The 20,441-nt window shown below is 42.4% G+C and overlaps 1 protein-coding gene across 6 annotated transcripts in view; it reads left to right on the top strand.

The window, feature by feature from the left end:
* Positions 1–13,136: 13,136 nt before the first annotated feature.
* DCLK2 (doublecortin like kinase 2) overlaps positions 13,137–20,441 on the top strand; it is a 113,117-nt gene continuing 105,812 nt past the window's right edge. For all 6 annotated transcript variants that reach the window (XR_005453413.1, XR_005453415.1, XR_005453414.1 and 3 more), the window contains exon 1: positions 13,137–13,581. Coding sequence is in view for 3 of the 6 variants with exons in the window: in XM_038755116.1 (XP_038611044.1) it covers positions 13,161–13,581 (421 nt within the window). In the remaining 3 variants the exon portion in view is untranslated. The remainder of the gene's footprint in view (positions 13,582–20,441) is intronic.

Consider the following 20,441-nt stretch of genomic DNA (forward strand, 5'->3'; position numbering starts at 1 on the left):
CAGAAATTCTGTCCATGTACTCTAAGTGCTTAATACAGTGTGCTCTGTACAGTGTAAGTAGTCAATAAAAACTATTGATTTATTCCATGCCTCAAGGGCTGCCTCCTCCTCAGTGGTGGAAGGCATGTTTAGGAGTTAATTATAGTGTCCTTATTTGTTAAAGAAAATGTTTCCAATTGTGTTCTTCAATAGGGCATATGAAGATCAATAGTAGGTTCCCACCCTCATATTGTTAGGTTCACTTGTGAAGCCTTAGCCATGTTGTTATGTGCAATTTTTATTATAAACAAGTTGAGTTTAACGTGCTTTGTAACTGTAGACACTTCTACTTAGCAAAAGATGTTATCTTCCTATGGGTGTGGTAGAACTGCAACTTTAGCAATGTGCTAGCATTGCAACTCTAAAGAGGGTGTTATTACACTTTACAGAACTTGCAATCAAAACCTGACAGCTGTCCCAATTAAAAACAAAAAGCAACACTTGCCTCAAAATGTAGGATGCTGGAAAAAACCCAAAACTACAATCACAATTGTCTAAGCATCGATTATTATCTGCTTAACTGTGGTTCTCACTAAAAACATAAAGGAACAGTTGATGTCATTGTCAGAAAATTATCCTCCATCGTTGCAGGACTGGTAGTGGAAGTTTGTTGGTGTTTTTTTAAATGTTATTTAAGCCCTTACTATGTGTTAGACACTGTTCTATGCAATGGGGTAAATGTAAGCTAATCAGGTGGGATTCATTCCATATCCCATCTGGGACTTAGTCTTAATTCTCATTTTACAGATGTGGTAGTTTAGGCACAGACAAGTAAAGTGACTTGCCCCCCAAATCACACAGCAGGCACATAGTGGAGCCAAGATTAGAACCAAGGTCCTTCTGACTCTCAGACCTGTGCTTTTATCTGCTAGACTACTCTGCTCTCCATTACTCCAGCAGAACTCAGAAAGCCTCTCTTTACCTCCTTGAGAGAAAAGCTCCATGACCACCCCACAAAGGATCTTTCAAGGTACATTCAGTCTTCAGTGGGTTTATTTCAACCTTCTCTCCTAGGAAATGTTTTCCTGAAACAGCCAGGGTCACAAATAAAGCAAAAACCTACAGGGAAGCAGTCTGAAGAGGGGACTTCATTGGGTCTACGTATTAATATCAGCAGATCTCTGCACTGGAGGCACTCTAAATAGAACATTTCCCCTTCATTAAAAACTGAAGGTAATAGCTCTTCTAAAACTCTTCTATAAAGGGGAGACTAACCTCTCTGACATCTTCAGCCAGAGATTTTTCCACATCAGATAGCCAACCTGAGTGCAGCCTTACAGTTCTTCTACACAGGAAAAGCTGACGATAGGGACATATTTTAGCTGCTCATTTCGGGGAAAAGATCAACTTTAGTTTCACTGATACCTTAAGTCTTCTTATCCTGCAGAACCTAAATTCATTTTCAAGATTAACTGTAGTATAGGGATTTCTAGTTAAAGGTCATTCCTTTCAACAAAAAGGCTGAAGACTTCCACCAACACCTATTACACTTAAATCAGTAAACTAACTCAATCCCTTGTACAGGTACTAAATAAACATATAACCTCAGTGAGAAAGGGGGAATAAAATAGCTGATTTACACAGGGGCAAATTAAAATAAAATAAAGTATACCTTCAGTGAACCAGGCTTTCAATTAGCTTACTGAGAGGAATTTAGGAAAAGCCAAAAAGAGTAGTACTCACACTATATGGCATTTTGCTGCAGAGATGATCTTGCAAATAACTTTTCTCTAGACAGTCTCAAAAACACTGCCTTCTTCTCTTCTGCAAAACTGGGAACTTCCCCCATCCCCACCTGCAACTTCTCTACTACTACCTGCTGATAAGCTTCTTCAATACCTGCTTCTCTTTTCCTAGCCTTAATCAGGGATATACAGCACAGGTGGCAAAGTCTAACCCAGCCCTACCAACCATAACTCTCCTAGTTGAGGTGCAGTTTTTCACCAAATCCTTCAGAGCAGAGCCCTTACACTCGGGCACATTCTCCCAGAAATCAGCTGAATAGGCAGACCATGTTGTGTTAATAAATAAATAATAATAATTATGGTATATATGCCTAGCACTGTACTGTACTAAACATTGGGGCAGATACAAGCAAATCAGGTTGGACATGTTCCCTGTTCTGTATAGGGCTCACAGTCTTAATCCCCATTTTACAGATGAGGTAACTGAGGCACAGAGAAGTAAAGTGACTTGCCCAAGGCCACACAGCAAACAGGCAGAGGAGCCAGGATTAAAACCTATGACTTTCTGACTACCAGGACTGTGTTCTATACTCTATACCATGCTACTGTGTTATGACTAGGGTGACTGAAAATGAGGTAGGGGGAAATGGAGCAACTGTTTTGGGATGGCCCCAAGTTGGGCCCTGTCCTAGCCAAAGAGACAAAACATTGCTGAGACTTCTCCACAGATCTTGTCCCCAGATCCATGCTGCTACATCTTTCTTTTCCCTCCGTGTACTGGAATAAGTTTCTAATATCTTTCAGGCTAGTGAGGGTTAGGGTGGTTCAAGCCTTTCTTGGCTCCAGTGCGTGCTGCCACTTAATCTGGAGACCTTTTAGCACAGAGCAGGCTTTCACCAGGAACTGACAGAGGCAGACTGACACACATCACTGCCACCTCTGTTCACCAGCGTGGCTCACTCTCTTCTTAGCTGCCTCTCTGATCCTAGAACAGTACTACCACCCATTGAGAATCGCAAACCGAGGCTGAAATGGTCTCTGGTGGTGTTAGTGGCAGTGAGGAGTTAGTGGTGGCACTTTGTTGGGGGTCAAACTCACCCAACTTCAGGGCATGTGTGAAGCCAGGACATTATGATATGAGTCACTATCCCAACTTACAACTTACTGTTTTGCTTCTCTTCACAAGTGGAGAGAAGAATCTTGATCTTTTCCCTTTCTCTCCTACATGCTTGATTATTTTACTTTTATACATGTCTCTCCTGATATTAGACAACTCTATAAAGGAAGAATAGGAACTCTTATTAATAAAGAACATGGTTTCATGTAAAATAGTGAGGCTGCATATTTTCTACAATGGAAAAAGTACATCCTTGTGTGTTAATTAGCTTTCCCTTGATGAGTCCTGAATTTGTAAAACTTTCTCAGGTCATTAGTTCAAATGGGCAGGCACCCAGCAGAAGAGAGGGATAGGGGAAGTCACATGGTACTTTGGCCCATCCCTATCATGAGTCCTGAATTTGTAAAACTTTCACAGGTCATTAGTTCAAATGGGCAGGCACCCAGCAGAAGAGAGGGATAGGGGAAGTCACATGGTACTTTGGCCCATCCCTATCAATAGGTTAGGACAGGGAGTGGGTCACTATGTCAGTGTTAATGGAAAAACTGGAAAGCTCCAGTCTGTCTGTTAGAGAGGCAGCAAGAGTATCAGGAAGAAGGGTGGGGAGGGACAGTAGCTTCTCATTTTGAATAGTCAATCAATCAATCATTATTTATCGAGCATTTACTGTGTGCAGAGCACTGTACTGTTTGGGAGAGTACAATATAAAAATGAGACACATTGCCTACAGTGAAGCAGCGTGGCTCAATGGAAACAGCACAGGATTGGGAGTCAGAGGTCATGGGTTCAAATCCCGACTCTGCCAATTGTCAGCTGTGTGACTTTGGGCAAATCACTCAACTCCTCTGGGCCTCAGTTACCTCATCTGTAAAATGGGGATGAAGACTGTGAGCCCCACATGGGGCAGTATGATCACCTTGTACCCTCCCCAGCGCATATAGTAAGCACTTAACAAATGCCATCATCATCATCATCATTATTATTATTATTACAATGAGCTCACAGTCTAGAGGGGGATGCAGATATTACTATAAATAAATAAATTATGTACATAAATGCTGTGGGGGTGAATAAAAAGACCAAAGCAGGGAAATACAGAAGGGAGTGGGAGAAAAGAAAATGAGGGTTTAGGCAGGAGAGACCTCTTGGAGGAGATGTGCCTTCAATAATGTGTCTATTGGATATGAAGAGGGATGGTGCTCCAGAAACTGGAACACAGCCACAGGAATTGGGAAGCCCAGCTCCTAAAATGGTGAGGTAGAAACCTGATATTCCAGAAAGGAATGAAAAGGGTGGAGCCCGCAGAAAACTAGGGAGATTTATGCTTTAAGACTAAAAATAACCTCACTGCGTTTGGAATGACATTTTTATAGGGCAGCAAAAACTAAGCAATGCCCAGGGTAATTAGAATACCCACAGTAATTACAGACATAGTAAAAGAAGACAAGTGGAATACTATTTAAAAGTCTATTATTTCTTAAGATTAAGCAGCTGTAATATATCACAGATGTAGAAAGTGTATAATTAAAAAACTGACACACCAACACATAAATTGCATAACTAGTAAAATGTCTTCCTTCTATTATTTCAGGAAGAAAAGAAAATGAGAGAAACATGCCTTTCCCTACCTATAGAAAGGAAAGGCAAAGAGAAATGGAAATCTTCATGACTCCTCTTGGATTAAGTGATATGCCTCTTTCAAGGGTGCAGCTGTGAAGCAGATGGTATTTGACAGATTTGAGCTCACTAGTGGCAGTAGGTAAAACAAAAGACAAAATGTACATGCAGAAGAGCAGTGATCTGCTTTTCTAGTAGACCAAAACCTTTCCTTTCTAGGATTGAAACTCTCTGATTAGCTGGGCTCTTCCTAGAGAAGCAGCGTGGCTCAGTGGAAAGAGCACGGGCTTTGAAGTCAGGGGTCATGGGTTCAAATTCCGACTCTGCCAATTGTCAGCTGTGTGACTTTGGGCAAGTCACTTAACTTCTCTGTGCCTCAGTTATCTCATATGTAAAATGGGGATTGAATGTGCACCCCTGTGGGACAATCTGATCACCTTGTAGCCTCCCCAGCACTTAGAACAGTGCTTTGCACATAGTAAGCACTTAATAAATGCCATCAATATTATTATTATTAGATGCCTTTTTACTAGATGGTTCTGATATTATAGAGGGTGTGGGGAAATGTAGCCAAGAGAAAGGATGAGATTGCAGAAATTCTCTTCCAGTCCCATCTGGGCTTAGTTCTGCCTCCAAAAGGGAACTGAATTTATATATACAATAAATACTATTGAATGAATGAATGAATGAACTAAATTTATACAACTAAACTGATAGCAGTGTATGATGAGGAGAGGGATAGATGATAACTCTATTTGTTTGTCTTAATAATAGTCAATAACAATGAGAAGGCAGGAGAACATTTAGGCTAGGAAAGTATAAAGAGAAGCAGTGTTACCCGAGGGAAAGAACACAGTTCTGGAAATCACAGGACCTGGATTCTAATCCTGCTGTGAAATTTGTCTGCTAGGTGATGTTCGTATCTCAGTTACCACTCTCCTCACCTTCAAAGCTCTATTAAAATCTCATCTCCTCCAAGAGGCCTTCTCCAATTAAGCTATCTTTTCTCCTACCCCTCCCCTTCTGTATTGTCTATGCACTTGAATTTGTATCCTTTGAGCACTTGATAGTCACCTTTCCTGCAACACTTATGTACATATCTATAATCTATTTATTTATATTAATGTCTGTCTTCCCCTCTAAACTGTAAGATCCTTGTGGGAAGAAAAATGTCTACCAACTCTGTTGTACTTTTGCAAGCATTTAGTACATGCTCTGCACACAGTAAATACTCAATGAATACCACTGATTAATTGATTGATAAATCTATGAAAATTAATATAAATACAAACATAAGAATGAGAAGCAGTGTTGCCTAGTGGGAGAGAGCATAGGCCTGGGAATCAGAGGGCCTGTGTTCTAATCCCAGATCCACCACTTGTCCTGCATGACCTTGGACAAGTCACATAACTTCTCTGTGCCTCAGTTACTTCATCTATAAAATGGGTACTAAGAGTATGTGGGACGGGGACTGTGTGCAACCCAATTATATTGTATTTATCCCAGTGCTTGGCATATAGTAAGTGCTTAAGTACTATTTTTAAAATGAGGCTAAAAATATATATAATGGCTGAGGAGTTTAGAAAATATGGAGCACTTATATAATTGTGTTTACTTTCTATCTTCATAATTTCCGATTTTGTTCAAAAAAATTTTTAAATTCCTTGAAAGCAGGAAGCATATCTCAAAAATTTTACTTAAATTAGTCCCACCCTCTTAATATTTCAAATCTGATTTACAGTAGGAGCCAATGAATGTTAATTGGATTATTATTATTATTACTACTACTAATAATAATAATAATGTTTTTTAAGTGCTTACTATGTGCCAAATACAGTACTAAGTGCTCAGCTATATGCAAGATAATCAGGTTGGGCACAATCTCTGTCCACAAGGGTTGCAGAATCTAAGTAGGAGGGAGTAGGATTTAATCTCCATTTTACAGATAAGGAAACCAAGGTACAAAGAAGTTAAGTGATTTGCCCAAGGTTGCACAGCAGACAAATGGCAGAGAGAGAATTAGAACTCAGGTCTTCTGATTCCCAGGGCCGTGCTCTTTCCACTAGGCCATACTGTTTTTCAATTAAAACTTTAATAGTATAAAGTAAGGACATTTTGCCTGGGAGATAGATTAATGCTAGGAAGGAAAAGCTAAGATAACTTTTAAAATATTCAATATCCCAACTTTGTACTTCAGTATGAAGAGTAAGTGGTTTTCTCTGACCCACAAACATCTAAATATTAACTTTTGAAGCGTTGGCAACTAGCCCACTAGTAGCACCTGAAGCCACTTAAAATTTTCACGATCATTTTTCAGCAGGTGGTTTTGAGTGAAAAGTTTGTTTGGGCTTCAAAATGAAGCAATCAAAAACAAAAACAAAATAAACAAGGGCAAATATACACATCAAAAGTGAAGGCATAAAGGAATGAGGTATTTTGGTTAGGGGAATGGAATTTGAGGCCCCGCTCAGCTCTAAATCCGATCATTTTAGCCAAAGCTACAGTAACCACCACAGCCTTCCCAAAGTTCTTAATTTCGTGGAGCCATGAGCTACTGTTGCTTCAGAGCAGATAAGGAAGGTGGCTTCAGTGTGACTGGGGTTCTCAGCAAGCACTGTAGAAAAAGTACTGTTTATTATATGTCAGTTAGATTCTGTTATAAGTAAAGAAGTTATTTGCTGTGGAATAAAATATGCAATGAATAGATTGATTATCAGTGAGGAAATGCAATGTTTCTAGACCGAAATATAAGGAAGGAAAGATGCTGTATAAATAAAGCAAAAATAACAATAATCTGTGACTGTAACTAATGGGAGATGGATAGTCCTTTGTTCCCTGTTTTTTCCTGGATGACTAAAGGTCAGTCCGTCAACAGGAATGTATTGTCAAGAAAGAGAATGGTCAAAGTATGGGAAGCTCTTTCCTGCTTCCTTTTAGTAAAGCGGAAAAAGCTTCAAAAATCAAGTTAGCATATGCCAAAGAAATCCACCTATTATTTTCTTAAGTGGAAAAATGATTTTATATATATGATTATTTAGAAGACTTGGGCTGTTTATTGTAAACATAGATACTGCCATTTGGCAAACCCATAAAAAGCATGAGCAGGAAATTCTGGAAGTAGATTGTAGACTAAATAAATTGTACAGATAGTAGACCAAATCTTTGATAGATGTTTAAGCTCCTTGTGGTCAGGGATCTAACAACTATGTTGTACTCTCCTTTGCACTTAGAATAGTGCTCTGCATAGTACATGCTAAATAAATATCATTTAATTGATTGGTCCAAGACAAACACTTTTACTCTCTTATCCTGTCACCTAAATGCAGTAATAGCTCAAGTCCCTCCTAATTTGAAAAGTTAGTTAAAGCATTCCTTGTAGGAGGACATGAAATAGCATGGCCTAGTTGATGGAGCACAAACCTGGGAGTCAGAAGAGTCTGGGTTTTATCTAGAATATAAAGACCTGAGTATCCTGTAGACTGTAAGTTCACTGTGAGCAGGGAATGTGTCTGTTTGGTGTTATATTTTACTCTCTCAAGTGCTTAGTACAATGCTCTGCACTCAGTATGCACTCAATAAATACAATTGAATGAATAATTCCAGCTCTGCCACTTGACTTCTGCGTGACCTTGGTAAAGTCACTTAACATCTTTGGGCCTCAGTTACCTCATCTGTAAAATGGGGATTAAGACTGTGAGCCCTGTGTGGGACAAGGACTGTGTCCAACCTGATGATCTTGTATCTACCTCAGTGCTCAGAACAGTGCTTGGCACATAGTAAGTTTTTAACAAATGTCATTTAAAAAAATGAAGCAGTGGTATTGTAAATATAGCACTGGTATTGTAAATGTAATCAGCAGAATATGCTAGTTTACCACATTTTGCCCATACAGACTCATGGACCTGAGTTTACGTTACCTTTAAATGACGGAGAAACAAGCATGAATGGATTATCATAGTTATGTACTTTAGGTATGGGGGTATTAACTCATTAATGAGCAAAATACTTGGGAAAGCACAGGTAAAAGACAACATGGTGGCCTAAGCAAAAATTAATAGATTTCAAAATGGATCACTGAAACTAGGCTATATAATAATAGAAGTTAACAGGAAAATTTAGTGATTAATTTTAACAATTCATGTTTGTGGCTACTGGATCATTATTACATATTAAAACAGTTGTTGCATCACTTCCATCTCTCAGAGAAATGGCTGGCAGTTAGTGGACAGAGCAGAAGCATGATGTTGCAAAATTTTCAGGCATGCTGCAGTTTGAAAGACAGGAGGTAACTGTGTAATGGAATGATTGGACAGTTGCCTCTTAAAGTAGCAGTCTCTGGCCAAAAATAAAGGCTAACCAACCAATTTGAAAAGTCAGAAGCTGCAAAAATGTGGATTGAATACAAGAACCTTATGCGTAATTCCATTCCTAGTTCTTTCATTCTCTGTAAAAGTTGAAACTCCTTGTTAGCAGGAGCTTGTGCTTGTTGAATTTTCAAGGTCTAAACTAAGGTTGCCTGAGACCAGTAGGCAATGCAAAATTGGGGTCTGCATTTCAACACGTTGTACATTTTGGCCAGTGTAGTTGTCCAGTACAATACAATGTGCATGGTGCCTTCAAATAGAATCTAGCTTTGAATGCAGCAAGCAAAAGCCTGGCTCCAGCTAACAGGAAAGGCAAACAAATATTTAAATTGCTCTTTACACAGAACAAAAGTCAACACTTAAATGAACATTTAGCATCCTCCTTTCTCCACCATCCTTTCTTAGTCCTCAGTGAGACCCCTGCAACAAAACCTGACCAATTTTGGCTCTAAACTGGCACAATGTGGACCAAAGGATTAGGTGCTCTAGATCCCAAGGGCCAAGGCCTCTGCGCTTTCATGGTGACAAGCCACAGTGGATTAACAGGCATGAGGAGCAGTGTGGTCTAGTAGTTACAGCATGGGCCTGGGAGTTAAAAGGGCTTGAGTTCTAATCCCACTCCACGACTTGCCTGCTGTGTAACCTTGGCCAAGTCACTTAATGTCTCTGAGCCTTAGTTACCTCATCTGTACAACAGGGATTAAGACCGTGAGCCCCAGGTGGGACAGGGACTGTATCCAACCTGATTCACTTGTATCTACCCCAGCGCTTCATACAGTGCCTGGAACATAGTAAGCACTTAACAAATACCATGAAAAAAAAGATCTCTTGCTGCTGCCCACAACCATATGTGAAAGCTTTTTGAATGCTTTCCTTGAGGCTCCTTCCTCCTTCGCTGTTTGCCTTCACATAGGTGAATTCACAGTAGGAAATGTATTTTCAATAATTATTTCACAAGGAACACCTTCATTTATGTCATGATCATCCTTATTATAAATATTATTATTAATCGTATTTACTGAGCCCTTGATCATCCTTGGATGATCTTGCACTTTTCACCTTTCACATCCTGTTTTCCCTAAGCACATTTTTAAAGTGAGATTCATTATTATCCAACTGTGGTAACATATTGTATGAAAGGCCATCTATATGCCCAGGGCACAAAATGTTCTCTTTCATGGGACATGCTCCATAAGCACTCAAAGGATAAAATAGCAAGGTTTTTTCAGGAAATCTTTTTGAGATCTGAGTCACTTAAGGTACCTTTTATAATCCTGAATTTACTAAACACAGTTTTTTCCAATGCATATATTGGAACTTTAAAAATAAAATATTCTCCAGAAACAAAATGAAGAAACAAAGTTCACTGAGACTGAATTAACAGTCACAAATTATACAATTTTAAGAACTTGTGGAAAAGCCCATGATGGACACTTTCTCTGATTTTATGTATGTGTGTATGTATGTATGTATATATATATATATATATATATATAAATTTCAGAGAAGAGTGAGCAGGAATCTTGTACTTCTACATGATTTTTACCATGATCCTCTAGATCATAAACTCATTCTCTAGAGTGTAAACTCATTGTGGGCAGGGAACGTGCCTACTAACTCTGTTATACTCTCCCAAGCACTTAGTACAGTGCTCTGTACACAGTAAGTACTCAATAAATATGATTGATGATATGCAGTCTTAGCTTTGGAAACTCAAGAAGCCTCCCTTAAGGAAGAGACCTGACCTGTTGTCACTCTTCTTATAAATAGGTAAATTCTCCTAACATCAGGCTTAGACCTGGAGTTAGGTGTTTCAGACACCTTGTGAGCCAGGTGAACCAATTTGTGACTCTCAAACCTTTTCAGCTGTTCTTCATTTTGCCCTTCAGAAGATGGGTTGTTCACTTAAGTGGGCTGTGCCTTACCCTAAGCTTTTGTCAGACACCTTTTGAGCCAGGTGAACCAATTTGTGACTCAAACCTTTTCAGCTGTTCTTCATTTTGCCCTTCAGAAGATGGGTTGTTCTCTTAAGTGGGCTGCGCCTTACCCTAAGCTTTTGTCAGAAGCTGAACTCCCTTTCTGCCCCAGTCGAAGAAAAAATTAGTTGGAATTGCCTAGTCTCTGTAGCTTTATCCCTGCACTTTTTCACTTGCTTTATCTCTTCTCTTTTTCAAGAGTGTAGTTGGTATTGGGGTGTTCCTTCAGCATTACTGAAGGACATAGTATCATTGAGTGAAGCACCTCTTTGCATCCTTGGAGGTTCTTAACTAGCCAAGAGGACCTACTCCAAGGCATAAGTGATTGTGCCTGCTCGGAATCTTTATTTGACCATGGCCACAAATTTAACCTGGGTATTGGACTTTGGCTTTTAATTTAAGCCCGTTTGTGGGGATTCACCATTAAATTTGCTACCTTAGGAGACCTCAAAGTGGCCTTCAGTCTTGCTAGATCAAATATCCAATCACTGCTACAAAGACAATGCGATTCAAGTGTAGGGCTCTGGAGGTGGTTGTGATATCTGACATCAATTTCCAGAATGTGACCCAGACAGGAGAACTGTGAACTAGAAAAGACTAAAGGGGGCATTAGAAGATGCTACAAAATACACCTGAAAAGTTATCCATTTTAAAACCTCAGGATAGTTTTGGTGGGAATAAAATACACCTTTGCTCTCCCCTTCTGTCCGTTGCCCTAATATTAAGAGCCCAATGATGAAAGATGTTTTTCAGACTAATCCACCCCTATTCAGTATACAAGCCACCAGAATTCACAAATATTTAAAAGAGATTGCTTAAAAAAAATCCAAGCCCCAGGGGGTCTTGGTTTTGGGCGGGGGGAATTGTGTATTTCATTTTCTGTGATTTCTTTCTTTGCTTCTGAGGGATGAGAAGACAGATTGGATTACAGGCATTTTTCCCTATTTAGATTGACCTCAAGCCCATACATTGGGATAACTGAGTATGTGCTACATACTACAACCTAAACTTACTATCTTCATGGATGAAGAAAAACATGTAGTATGAAAGTTTAGCTCTTTTTTGCAGAGCTTTGAATGAGAAAAGATAGAAATTCAAAATTCAAAAGGTATAGTTAGATGATTTAGATATTGACTTTAATACTAGAGCCACATGTTTAATAATGAAGATTTCTGCAGATAATTTAAGGGCTACAGATTAGCATGTTTTCTAATTAGTCTTCTCGACTGTGAGCCCACTGTTGGGTAGGGACCGTCTCTATGTGTTGCCAACTTGTACTTCCCAAGCGCTCAGTACAGTGCTCTGCACACAGTAAGCGCTCAATAAATACGATTGAATGAATGTTTTCCCTGACTTCGTTAAACTGAAGTACAATAATGGAAATACGCAGCACCGCCCTCCCCTTTCCTTCCTTTCCCCCCATATTTAGATAGTAACCGGCAAGCAAACGGAGGTCTTCCGGTAACAGTATAAAGAATATTTTAACCAAGCACCATTTTTTTATAGAAATAGATGCTGGGCCCCTTGTTCAACTGTCATCTTCTGTTCCCCGGGCTACACTTCGAGCTCACGAATTAAGCACCCAAAGAGGGACCGAGCTAGAAGATGGGAACCGTGGCCTTGAATAAATCTTATTCCTTTTGTAGGGCCGTCCTTTTCTCCTGCCTCCTGTCTCTCCCTCCCTTTGCTAGTTTTTTTTTCTCTTTCCCCCCTCCAGGTTTATTAGGATGGAGAAGCAAATGCAGTTGCTAGGACCCGGGAGGAGCCTCTGCATTGCCATTCTTAGTACAGCCGGGCCTGCTGGCTCCCTGCTGGGGCATCCTCTGTGCCAAGGCTACAAGGCGACTGAGGCCCTTAGTGGGTAGCCGGGAGGGCGAGGGTCGGCTGCTCGTTGCATTTCCCCCTCCCCGAGCGCTGGCATTGTGTGGGCGTGCTTGTGTGTGTCGGTGTGAACGTGTGTCCGTGGGTTGTGCCCGCCCTCTCAAGTTTGCAGCCGCTCTGCAGACAGGCGCTGCTTCCCCAGCGAAGTGGGGCTGTACTAGACGATGCTGGGGAAGGCTTAGCCCGGGCTTTTGGAGAAGCAGGGGTGGCTGCTTTTATTTCTTTATTTTTTTTTTCTTATTCCAGAGAAGGCAGAAAGGTGCGGGACAATGAGCGGCCCTGCCCGAGACTGTTAACCCTGCGGAGCCGGTCCCCGACTCCGGGGCGGTGGAGCGTGTTTTGCGGGATGCCTGTGCATTAGGGAAGGGACGCCCCCCGTGCATCCACCTTTCTTTTTTCCATTCCACCCAGCCTTTTTTATTTTTATTTTTTTTTTGCATTTCGCTTCTTCGTTGGCGGGGTGTCTCCCGGGGCCGGGTGGATGGCGAGCACGCGGAGCATCGAGCTGGAGCATTTTCAGGAGCGGGACAAAAGGGCGCGGGCGGGGGGCCGGCGCGGGTCCCCGGGGGGCTCGGGCCCCTCGGGGGGCTCCGTCGCCAAGGGCAACGGGCTGGTACCCAGCCCCGCGCACAGCGCGCACTGCAGCTTCTACCGCACCCGGACCCTCCAGGCCCTGAGCTCCGAGAAGAAGGCCAAGAGGGCCCGCTTCTACCGGAACGGCGACCGCTACTTCAAGGGCTTGGTGTACGCCATCTCCGCCGACCGCTTTCGCTCCCTGGACGCGCTGCTGATGGAGCTGACCCGGGCCCTGGCGGACAACGTGCACCTGCCGCAGGGGGTCCGCGCCATCTACACCCTGGACGGCAGCCGGAGGCTGGCCGCCTTGGACGAGCTGCGGGAAGGTGAGGGCCGGCCGGCCGGCCGGCCGGCGGGAAGGGCGACACGCCGGCTGACACCAAGGGGGGAGGGAACGCGCCCCCCCCCCCACTCTTTTTTCCCCGTGATCGACCATCACCCCCTTTCTCCCTGTCATTCTGTTTCAGTGCCTGACACCTAGTAAGTGCTTAGGAAACACCAGTATTATTACTATTAGTATTATTATTATTACTCTCTTCTCTCTTCACCTATGCCCCCGCTTTTCTGTGTTCTTTCCTCTCCCCCTCTTCTCCCTCCCTCCTTTTCCCCTTCTCCCTCCCTCCCTCCCTTTCCCCTTCTCCCTCCCTCCCTCCCTTTCCCCTTCTCCCTCCCTCCCTCCCTTTCCCCTTCTCCCTCCCTCCCTCCCTTTCCCCTTCTCCCTCCCTCCCTCCCTTTCCCCTTCTCCCTCCCTCCCTCCTTTTCCCCTTCTCCCTCCCTCCCTCCTTTTCCCCTTCTCCCTCCCTCCCTCCTTTTCCCCTTCTCCCTCCCTCCCTCCTTTTCCCCTTCTCCCTCCCTCCCTCCTTTTCCCCTTCTTCCTCCCTCCCTCCTTTTCCCCTTCTCCCTCCCTCCCTCCTTTTCCCCTTCTCCCTCCCTCCCTCCTTTTCCCCTTCTCCCTCCCTCCCTCCTTTTCCCCTTCTCCCTCCCTCCCTCCTTTTCCCCTTCTCCCTCCCTCCCTCCTTTTCCCCTTCTCCCTCCCTCCCTCCTTTTCCCCTTCTCCCTCCCTCCCTCCTTTTCCCCTTCTCCCTCCTTTTCCCCTTCTCCCTCCCTCCCTCCTTTTCCCCTTCTCCCTCCCTCCCTCCTTTTCCCCTTCTTCCTCCCTCCCTCCTTTTCCCCTTCTTCCTCCCTCCCTCCTTTTCCCCTTCTTCCTCCCTCCCTCCTTTTCCCCTTCTTCCTCCCTCCCTCCTTTTCCCCTTCTTCCTCCCTCCCTCCTTTTCCCCTTCTTCCTCCCTCCCTCCTTTTCCCCTTCTTCCTCCCTCCCTCCCTTTCCCCTTCTCCCTCCCTCCCTCCTTCTCCCTTCCTCCCTCCTTCTCCCTCCCTTTTCCCTTCTCCCTCCCTTTCCCCTTCTCCCTCCCTTTCCCCTTCTCCCTCCCTTTCCCCTTCTCCCTCCCTCCTTCTCCCTCCCTCCTTTTCCCCCCTCCTCCTCTCCCTCCCTCCTTTTCCCCCCTCCTCCTCTCCCTCCCTCCTTTTCCCCCTCCTCCTCTCCCTCCCTCCTTTTCCCCCTCCTCCTCTCCCTCCCTCCTTTTCCCCCTCCTCCTCTCCCTCCCTCCTTTTCCCCCGCCTCCTCTCCCTCCCTCCTTTTCCCCCGCCTCCTCTCCCTCTTCCCTTTTCCCCCTCCTCTCCCTCTTCCCTTTTCCCCCTCCTCCTCTCCCCCTCTCCTTTTCCCCCCTTCCTCTCCCTCTCTCCTTTTCCCCCCTCCTCCTCCTCTCCCTCTCTCCTTTACACCCCCTCTCCTGCTCCCCCTCCTCCTCTCCCTCTCTCCTTTTTCCCCCTCTCCTCCTCTCCCTCTCTCCTTTTTCCCCCCTCCTCCTCTGCCTCTCTCCTTTTCCCTTCCACCATGAGGAAAATATGGGAACCTTCCGAAAAATTGCATGCTTATTTCTGTATTATGGATTAAAGTGCAAATTTCATTGATAAACGTGTCGTCTTGGGGAAGCAGAGCTGCCTACTTGCCGTTTAACAACTCCTGGATTCATGGGGGTTGGTAAAGTCCCATGGGAAAGGATTCAAATATTCATGGAGTTCTAGTCTTAGAATTGCTAGCTAGTAATCTTTTTAACAAGCCTTCAGCTTCCCTGAAACTTCTTTTGTTAGGGGTTCTCGCCATATTCCCAATCCCGATTTTATCTGTTTCTGCAGAGTTTACTTGATGATGATAGTTATATTTGTTAAACGCTTACTGTGTGCCAGGCACTATACTAAGCACTGGGGTGGTACAAGCCAATTAGGTTGGACACAGCCCCTGTCCCTTGCTGGGCTCAGAGTCTCAGTCTCCATTTTACAGATGAGGTAACTGAGGCCCAGAGAAGTGAAGTCATTCATTCATTCATTCAATCATTTATTGAGCGCTTACTGTGTGCAGAGCACTGTACTAAGCGCTTGAGTCACTTGCCCAAAGTCACAAAGCAGACAAGGTAGTGGAGGTGGGCTTAAAACTCATGACCTTCTGACCCTCAGGCCTGTGCTCTATCCATTACATCATGCTGCTTCTTGTGATGATACATGAGACCAATATGGGTGGGTGGTGCAGGTTTTGTTGAGGAGGGAGTAGTAGAAAGATTATTCTGTTGCTTTAGACATCTCTCTGCACACCTCTGTCATCACAGAAAGCCTGCTAATAATGAGGTATATGATACCTTAAACAATATAATAATAGGAGTGGTACCTTCATAAAACTCTAAAGGCTATTAAATTTTGGTTTACTTGGTCCAGGGATACCTCACCCACATATAAGGTTTTTGTTGATTTTAATAGCTATATTTAAATCTTTTCTTTACCTTCTTCACTTCGTTTTTATCTTGCAGTGTGAAAAGGCAGTATTAGGGATGAGTCTCTGATCCAAAATCCGGTAGGAGAGGAAGAATTAGTGTGCATTACTTTTTTTTTGTTTTGGTTTTTTTAACCGTGACAACTATTTATACAGTATAGACATTAGAATACCCACACTAATTGAGTAAATTACCATTGATAGAATATTCTTTGGGTTCCCAGCAATCAATCAGTCATGCTTAATATGTGCAGAGCACTGTAATAAGCACTTGGGAGAGTACAATACAACAAAATTACCGGGCATGTTCCCCGCCCATAATGAGCTTGCAGTCTAAGTTCTACTGGTAACCCCCATACAAATACTGATTTGACTTTTTATATTCTTAAATGGTACTTGTTAAGCACTTAATGTATGCCAGGCACTTATTACACAGTCCCTGTCCTACCAGGGGCTTCCTTCCAAACATCTGATTCCAGGAGTGTTTTATGAGTGACTTTATTCATTCGATTGAATTTCAGTGCTTACCATGTGCAGAGCACTGTACTATGTGCTTGGAAAGTACAATTCAACAACAGAGACAATCCCTACCCATCAGTGGGCTCACAATCTAGAAGGGGGGAAACAGGCAACAAAACAAAGCAAGTAAACAGACTTAAATTTTGATCCTTATCAGGTTACTGTAATATGGATGATTTAAACTTTCCATAAGGTATACATTAAATGTATGTGCTTTGAAAATTGACCTGAAACATATCCTTTATATGCCTTTTTATTACTTAGCACTATAAGAGAGGGGTGGGAATTGCAAATTTTGTTTAAAAAAAATGATTACCTTTTAACTTGATCTAATTCACTCAAGACTTTCAATTTGCCAATTAAAATTGTCTGGCCCAGTAGTAACTATAAAATATTGGCATAGTCCTTGTGGAATGTAAATGTATCTATTTGTTCTCATATGATTGTTATTACCAAAGACTCCCTTTTATGGAAACTGTTTTTCCTTCCAAATTTTGATATGTATGATTGTGCTCTTCTCTGCCACCTTTACAATGCACTTTTCAGGTGAATGACCATTAATAACTATCATTTTTTGTTTTTCATAAACCTCTGGTTACACTATAGTAAAAATTAGGTAGATCAGTAATGTAGAGGCAACAATACAGCCTTAACACTGAATCCCCAGTGTCTTCGTACTTAAATATAACTTTCCCAGTTTCTCATCTTTGGTTCTTGATCACCCAAATAGCCAGGATCATCTTTAGGGAGTAAAATCATACTCTCCTGTAGTATTAGTGGGTACTCTGTTACATAACTTAGAATTTCCAAGTACATTTGTCTACTTGCCTTAGGCAGATACACAGCTTGAATCCATTCCTCTCTGTTGACACCCATGTTTTCAGTAATTGTGTTTCAGATTTTAAACCTGGATGTCTTCCAGAGTCATTGAGGTGTTTTTACTAGTTGTTCTACCCAGGTAGTTCTGCAGTGTCAGAGAATTTTATATATGACAAACTGTTTGAGTACTTCCCTATATTTCACTTGTTTGTGGAGCCAGCCTTATTTTGGTTTTCCCCTAAGTGACAGTCAAAAAACAATGAAACTTAGTCTATATTCATTTGGAAATTTAAAACAACTTCTCAAAAAATGAATTCCCCTTGTAGCTTCCTAGCCAAGATGATCACTTTGCTTTCAGCTATGTCTAGTTTTATTTTGAAGATCACTAAGAGAAGCAGAATGGCGTAGTGGCTGGACCATGGGCTTGGGAGTCAATCAAAGGTCACGGGTTCTAATTTCACCTCCATTACTTGTCTGTTTGTGACCTTGAGCAAGTCACTTCACTTCTCTGTACCTGATACCTCATCTGTAAAATGGTGATTAAGGGGATTGGGACTGAGCCTGGAGTGGGACGTAGACCATAGTATAACCAAAAAGTAAAGAATTATATTCTCATGATTTTGTAACTATTTGAAAACTAATATGAAGACAGTGAATACTTTCCAGTTAGTATTTGTATAAACTCAGCACTGGTCAAATCTTTACTGAAGTGCTAAACTCATTTTATTTAAGGGTTATGGTGAGTCTGGAGAGGGTGTTGCAGTGGAGCAACTGAGATAATAAAAGGATTGGCTTTTTAGACCTATAATAGAGATCTGAGAAACTTTAGGAAGATAAGATTGTGAAGTCAAGTGATCAAGTACACTAAATTCTTCTATTATGTGAGTTTTTACTTCATGTTGTGGATAGAACACTGTTAGGGAATTAGGGAACACAAAATGAAAACAAAAGTCAGAAGGGACTTGTGGCTAGAGGAGCAGAATTTCAGACTCCTTGTGATTCAGGGCTCATGGTAGCCAAAGCAGTGGCTACCACAGCCACTAGCTTTTCTTGGTACCCAATGTGCCGGGCACTAGTTTGGTTCCCTTTGTCTTAGGGACTTGCACTTCCTGTGCCCTTGCCCCAGACACATTCTCTACTGCATCTTGTGGCTGACAACTTTGGGGTGGAAGGTGGACTGTGGAGATGTTGAAGTTGCTATCAGCTGGGACCTGGCCCAGCCTAGCTTCCCACACCTCACTTCACCATATAGGTTGCTATCTTAGAGCAAATGCTTCCCAGAGATGTGGAATTAGAGGTAAATTCAGGAACAGACAAAACCTGTATAGACCAATTACATTCACACAGCAAGGTATTATCTTTACATGTAAACAACATGTCTTTTCAGTCACAGTAGTGTGCATGAATAGGCTGAGAAGCAGCGTGGCTGAGCAGAAAGAGCAGGGGCCCGGGAATCAGAAGGATATGGGTTCTAATTCCAGCTCTACCACATATCTGCTATGTGACCTTGGGCAAGTTACTTAACTTCTTTTTACCTGTTATCTATAAAATGGGAATAGGAATGTGAGCCCCATGTAGGACAGCGACTGTGTCCAACATGATTAACTGGTTCCTATCCCAGTTCTTAGAACGGTGTTTGGCACATAGCAAGTGCTTAACAAATACATTGTTGTTGTTTTTATTATAAAACAAAGGACAGCCATTTCACTAGCTCTTGAGCTCTATTTTTCTTTCATAGAGGTATAATGTAATATGTATGAGAGAATAGGCGCTCAATAAATAACGTTACTATTAAATCAAAGTTGAGAGAGAAATTCAGTAAACTATTCCTCTCCCTTATACTATTTTTTCCTTTACTTTGTGAATTTGTGCATTTTAGTAATTAAGCTTCCATGTATTTAAGAGATTTGTATTTTATTAACCCAGTAAAAAATGCAGAGTATTAGAGGTACTAGCATGACTGAAGTATTCTTGGCAAAGGTGAATGGTGATATTTTGCAGGCTGGTGAAATTTCTTTCTGGCCCACGGCTTCGTAATTGGAAAACTTTTTTTCTGTTACTTGTTAAGCACTTACTGTGTGGCAGGACCTGTACTAAGTGCTGGGGTAGATACACGCTAATTAGGTTGGACACAGTCCCTGTCCCACATGGGGTTCACAATCTTAATTCCCATCTTACCGATGAGGTTGGAAGGTTACAGAAGGTTGGAAAGGGCCTAGCTAATCCTGAAATAAGATCAGAAATTCCTTTATGATTGACTAAAGCCATGACATGACCGTATCAGTAAATCAGTGAAACCACAGAATCCACATGATTGAAAACTCCTCCTAGCTATTTTACTTAAACAAAATTCAAGAGGGGATGATTTCCTATAACAACACCTTAAATTCTGTACCCGTTAAAGAAACACATTTGTGCAGTTCAGCGAATTGAAACTCAGGGCCTCCGTACTCCTACCTGTCAAAGCCCTCAGATGTCCAGAGATGGGATAGTTTTGCTTGGGAAGGAGAAATGAACTTCTTATTTATTCCATGTTAATCCTCCGCAACTTTTCTGCTGCCTTTGGTACTATGGACCACCCCTTTGTCTGAAAACATTATCTATCCTTAGCTTTACCAACACTCCTCTCCTGTTCTCCTCCTAGTAATTAATCAATAACTTGTATTTATTGAGCACTTATTGTGTGCAGAGCACTGTATTAACATGGGAGAGTACAACACAACCACTGGTAGACGTGTTCCCTGAACACACTGATTTACAGTGTAGGGGAGGAGACAGTCATTAATATCAATTATAGTTATAATCCTGTCTCTCTGACTGCTCCTTCTCATTTTCTTTTGCCGGCTCATCTGGCTCTCACCGTCTGTGGGAGCCCTTCAAGGCTTGGTTCTGGATCCTCTTTCATTCTCCATCTATACCCACTCCTTTAGAGAACTTATTTGCTCCCATATTTCCCACATCCCATAAGTCACTCCCCCCCCCCCCCCCCCCCATTTTGCAACCCCCGGCTCTCAACACTCTCCG

This window comes from Tachyglossus aculeatus, chromosome 12 (assembly GCF_015852505.1).
Source record: "Tachyglossus aculeatus isolate mTacAcu1 chromosome 12, mTacAcu1.pri, whole genome shotgun sequence".
Taxonomy (NCBI): domain Eukaryota; kingdom Metazoa; phylum Chordata; class Mammalia; order Monotremata; family Tachyglossidae; genus Tachyglossus; species Tachyglossus aculeatus.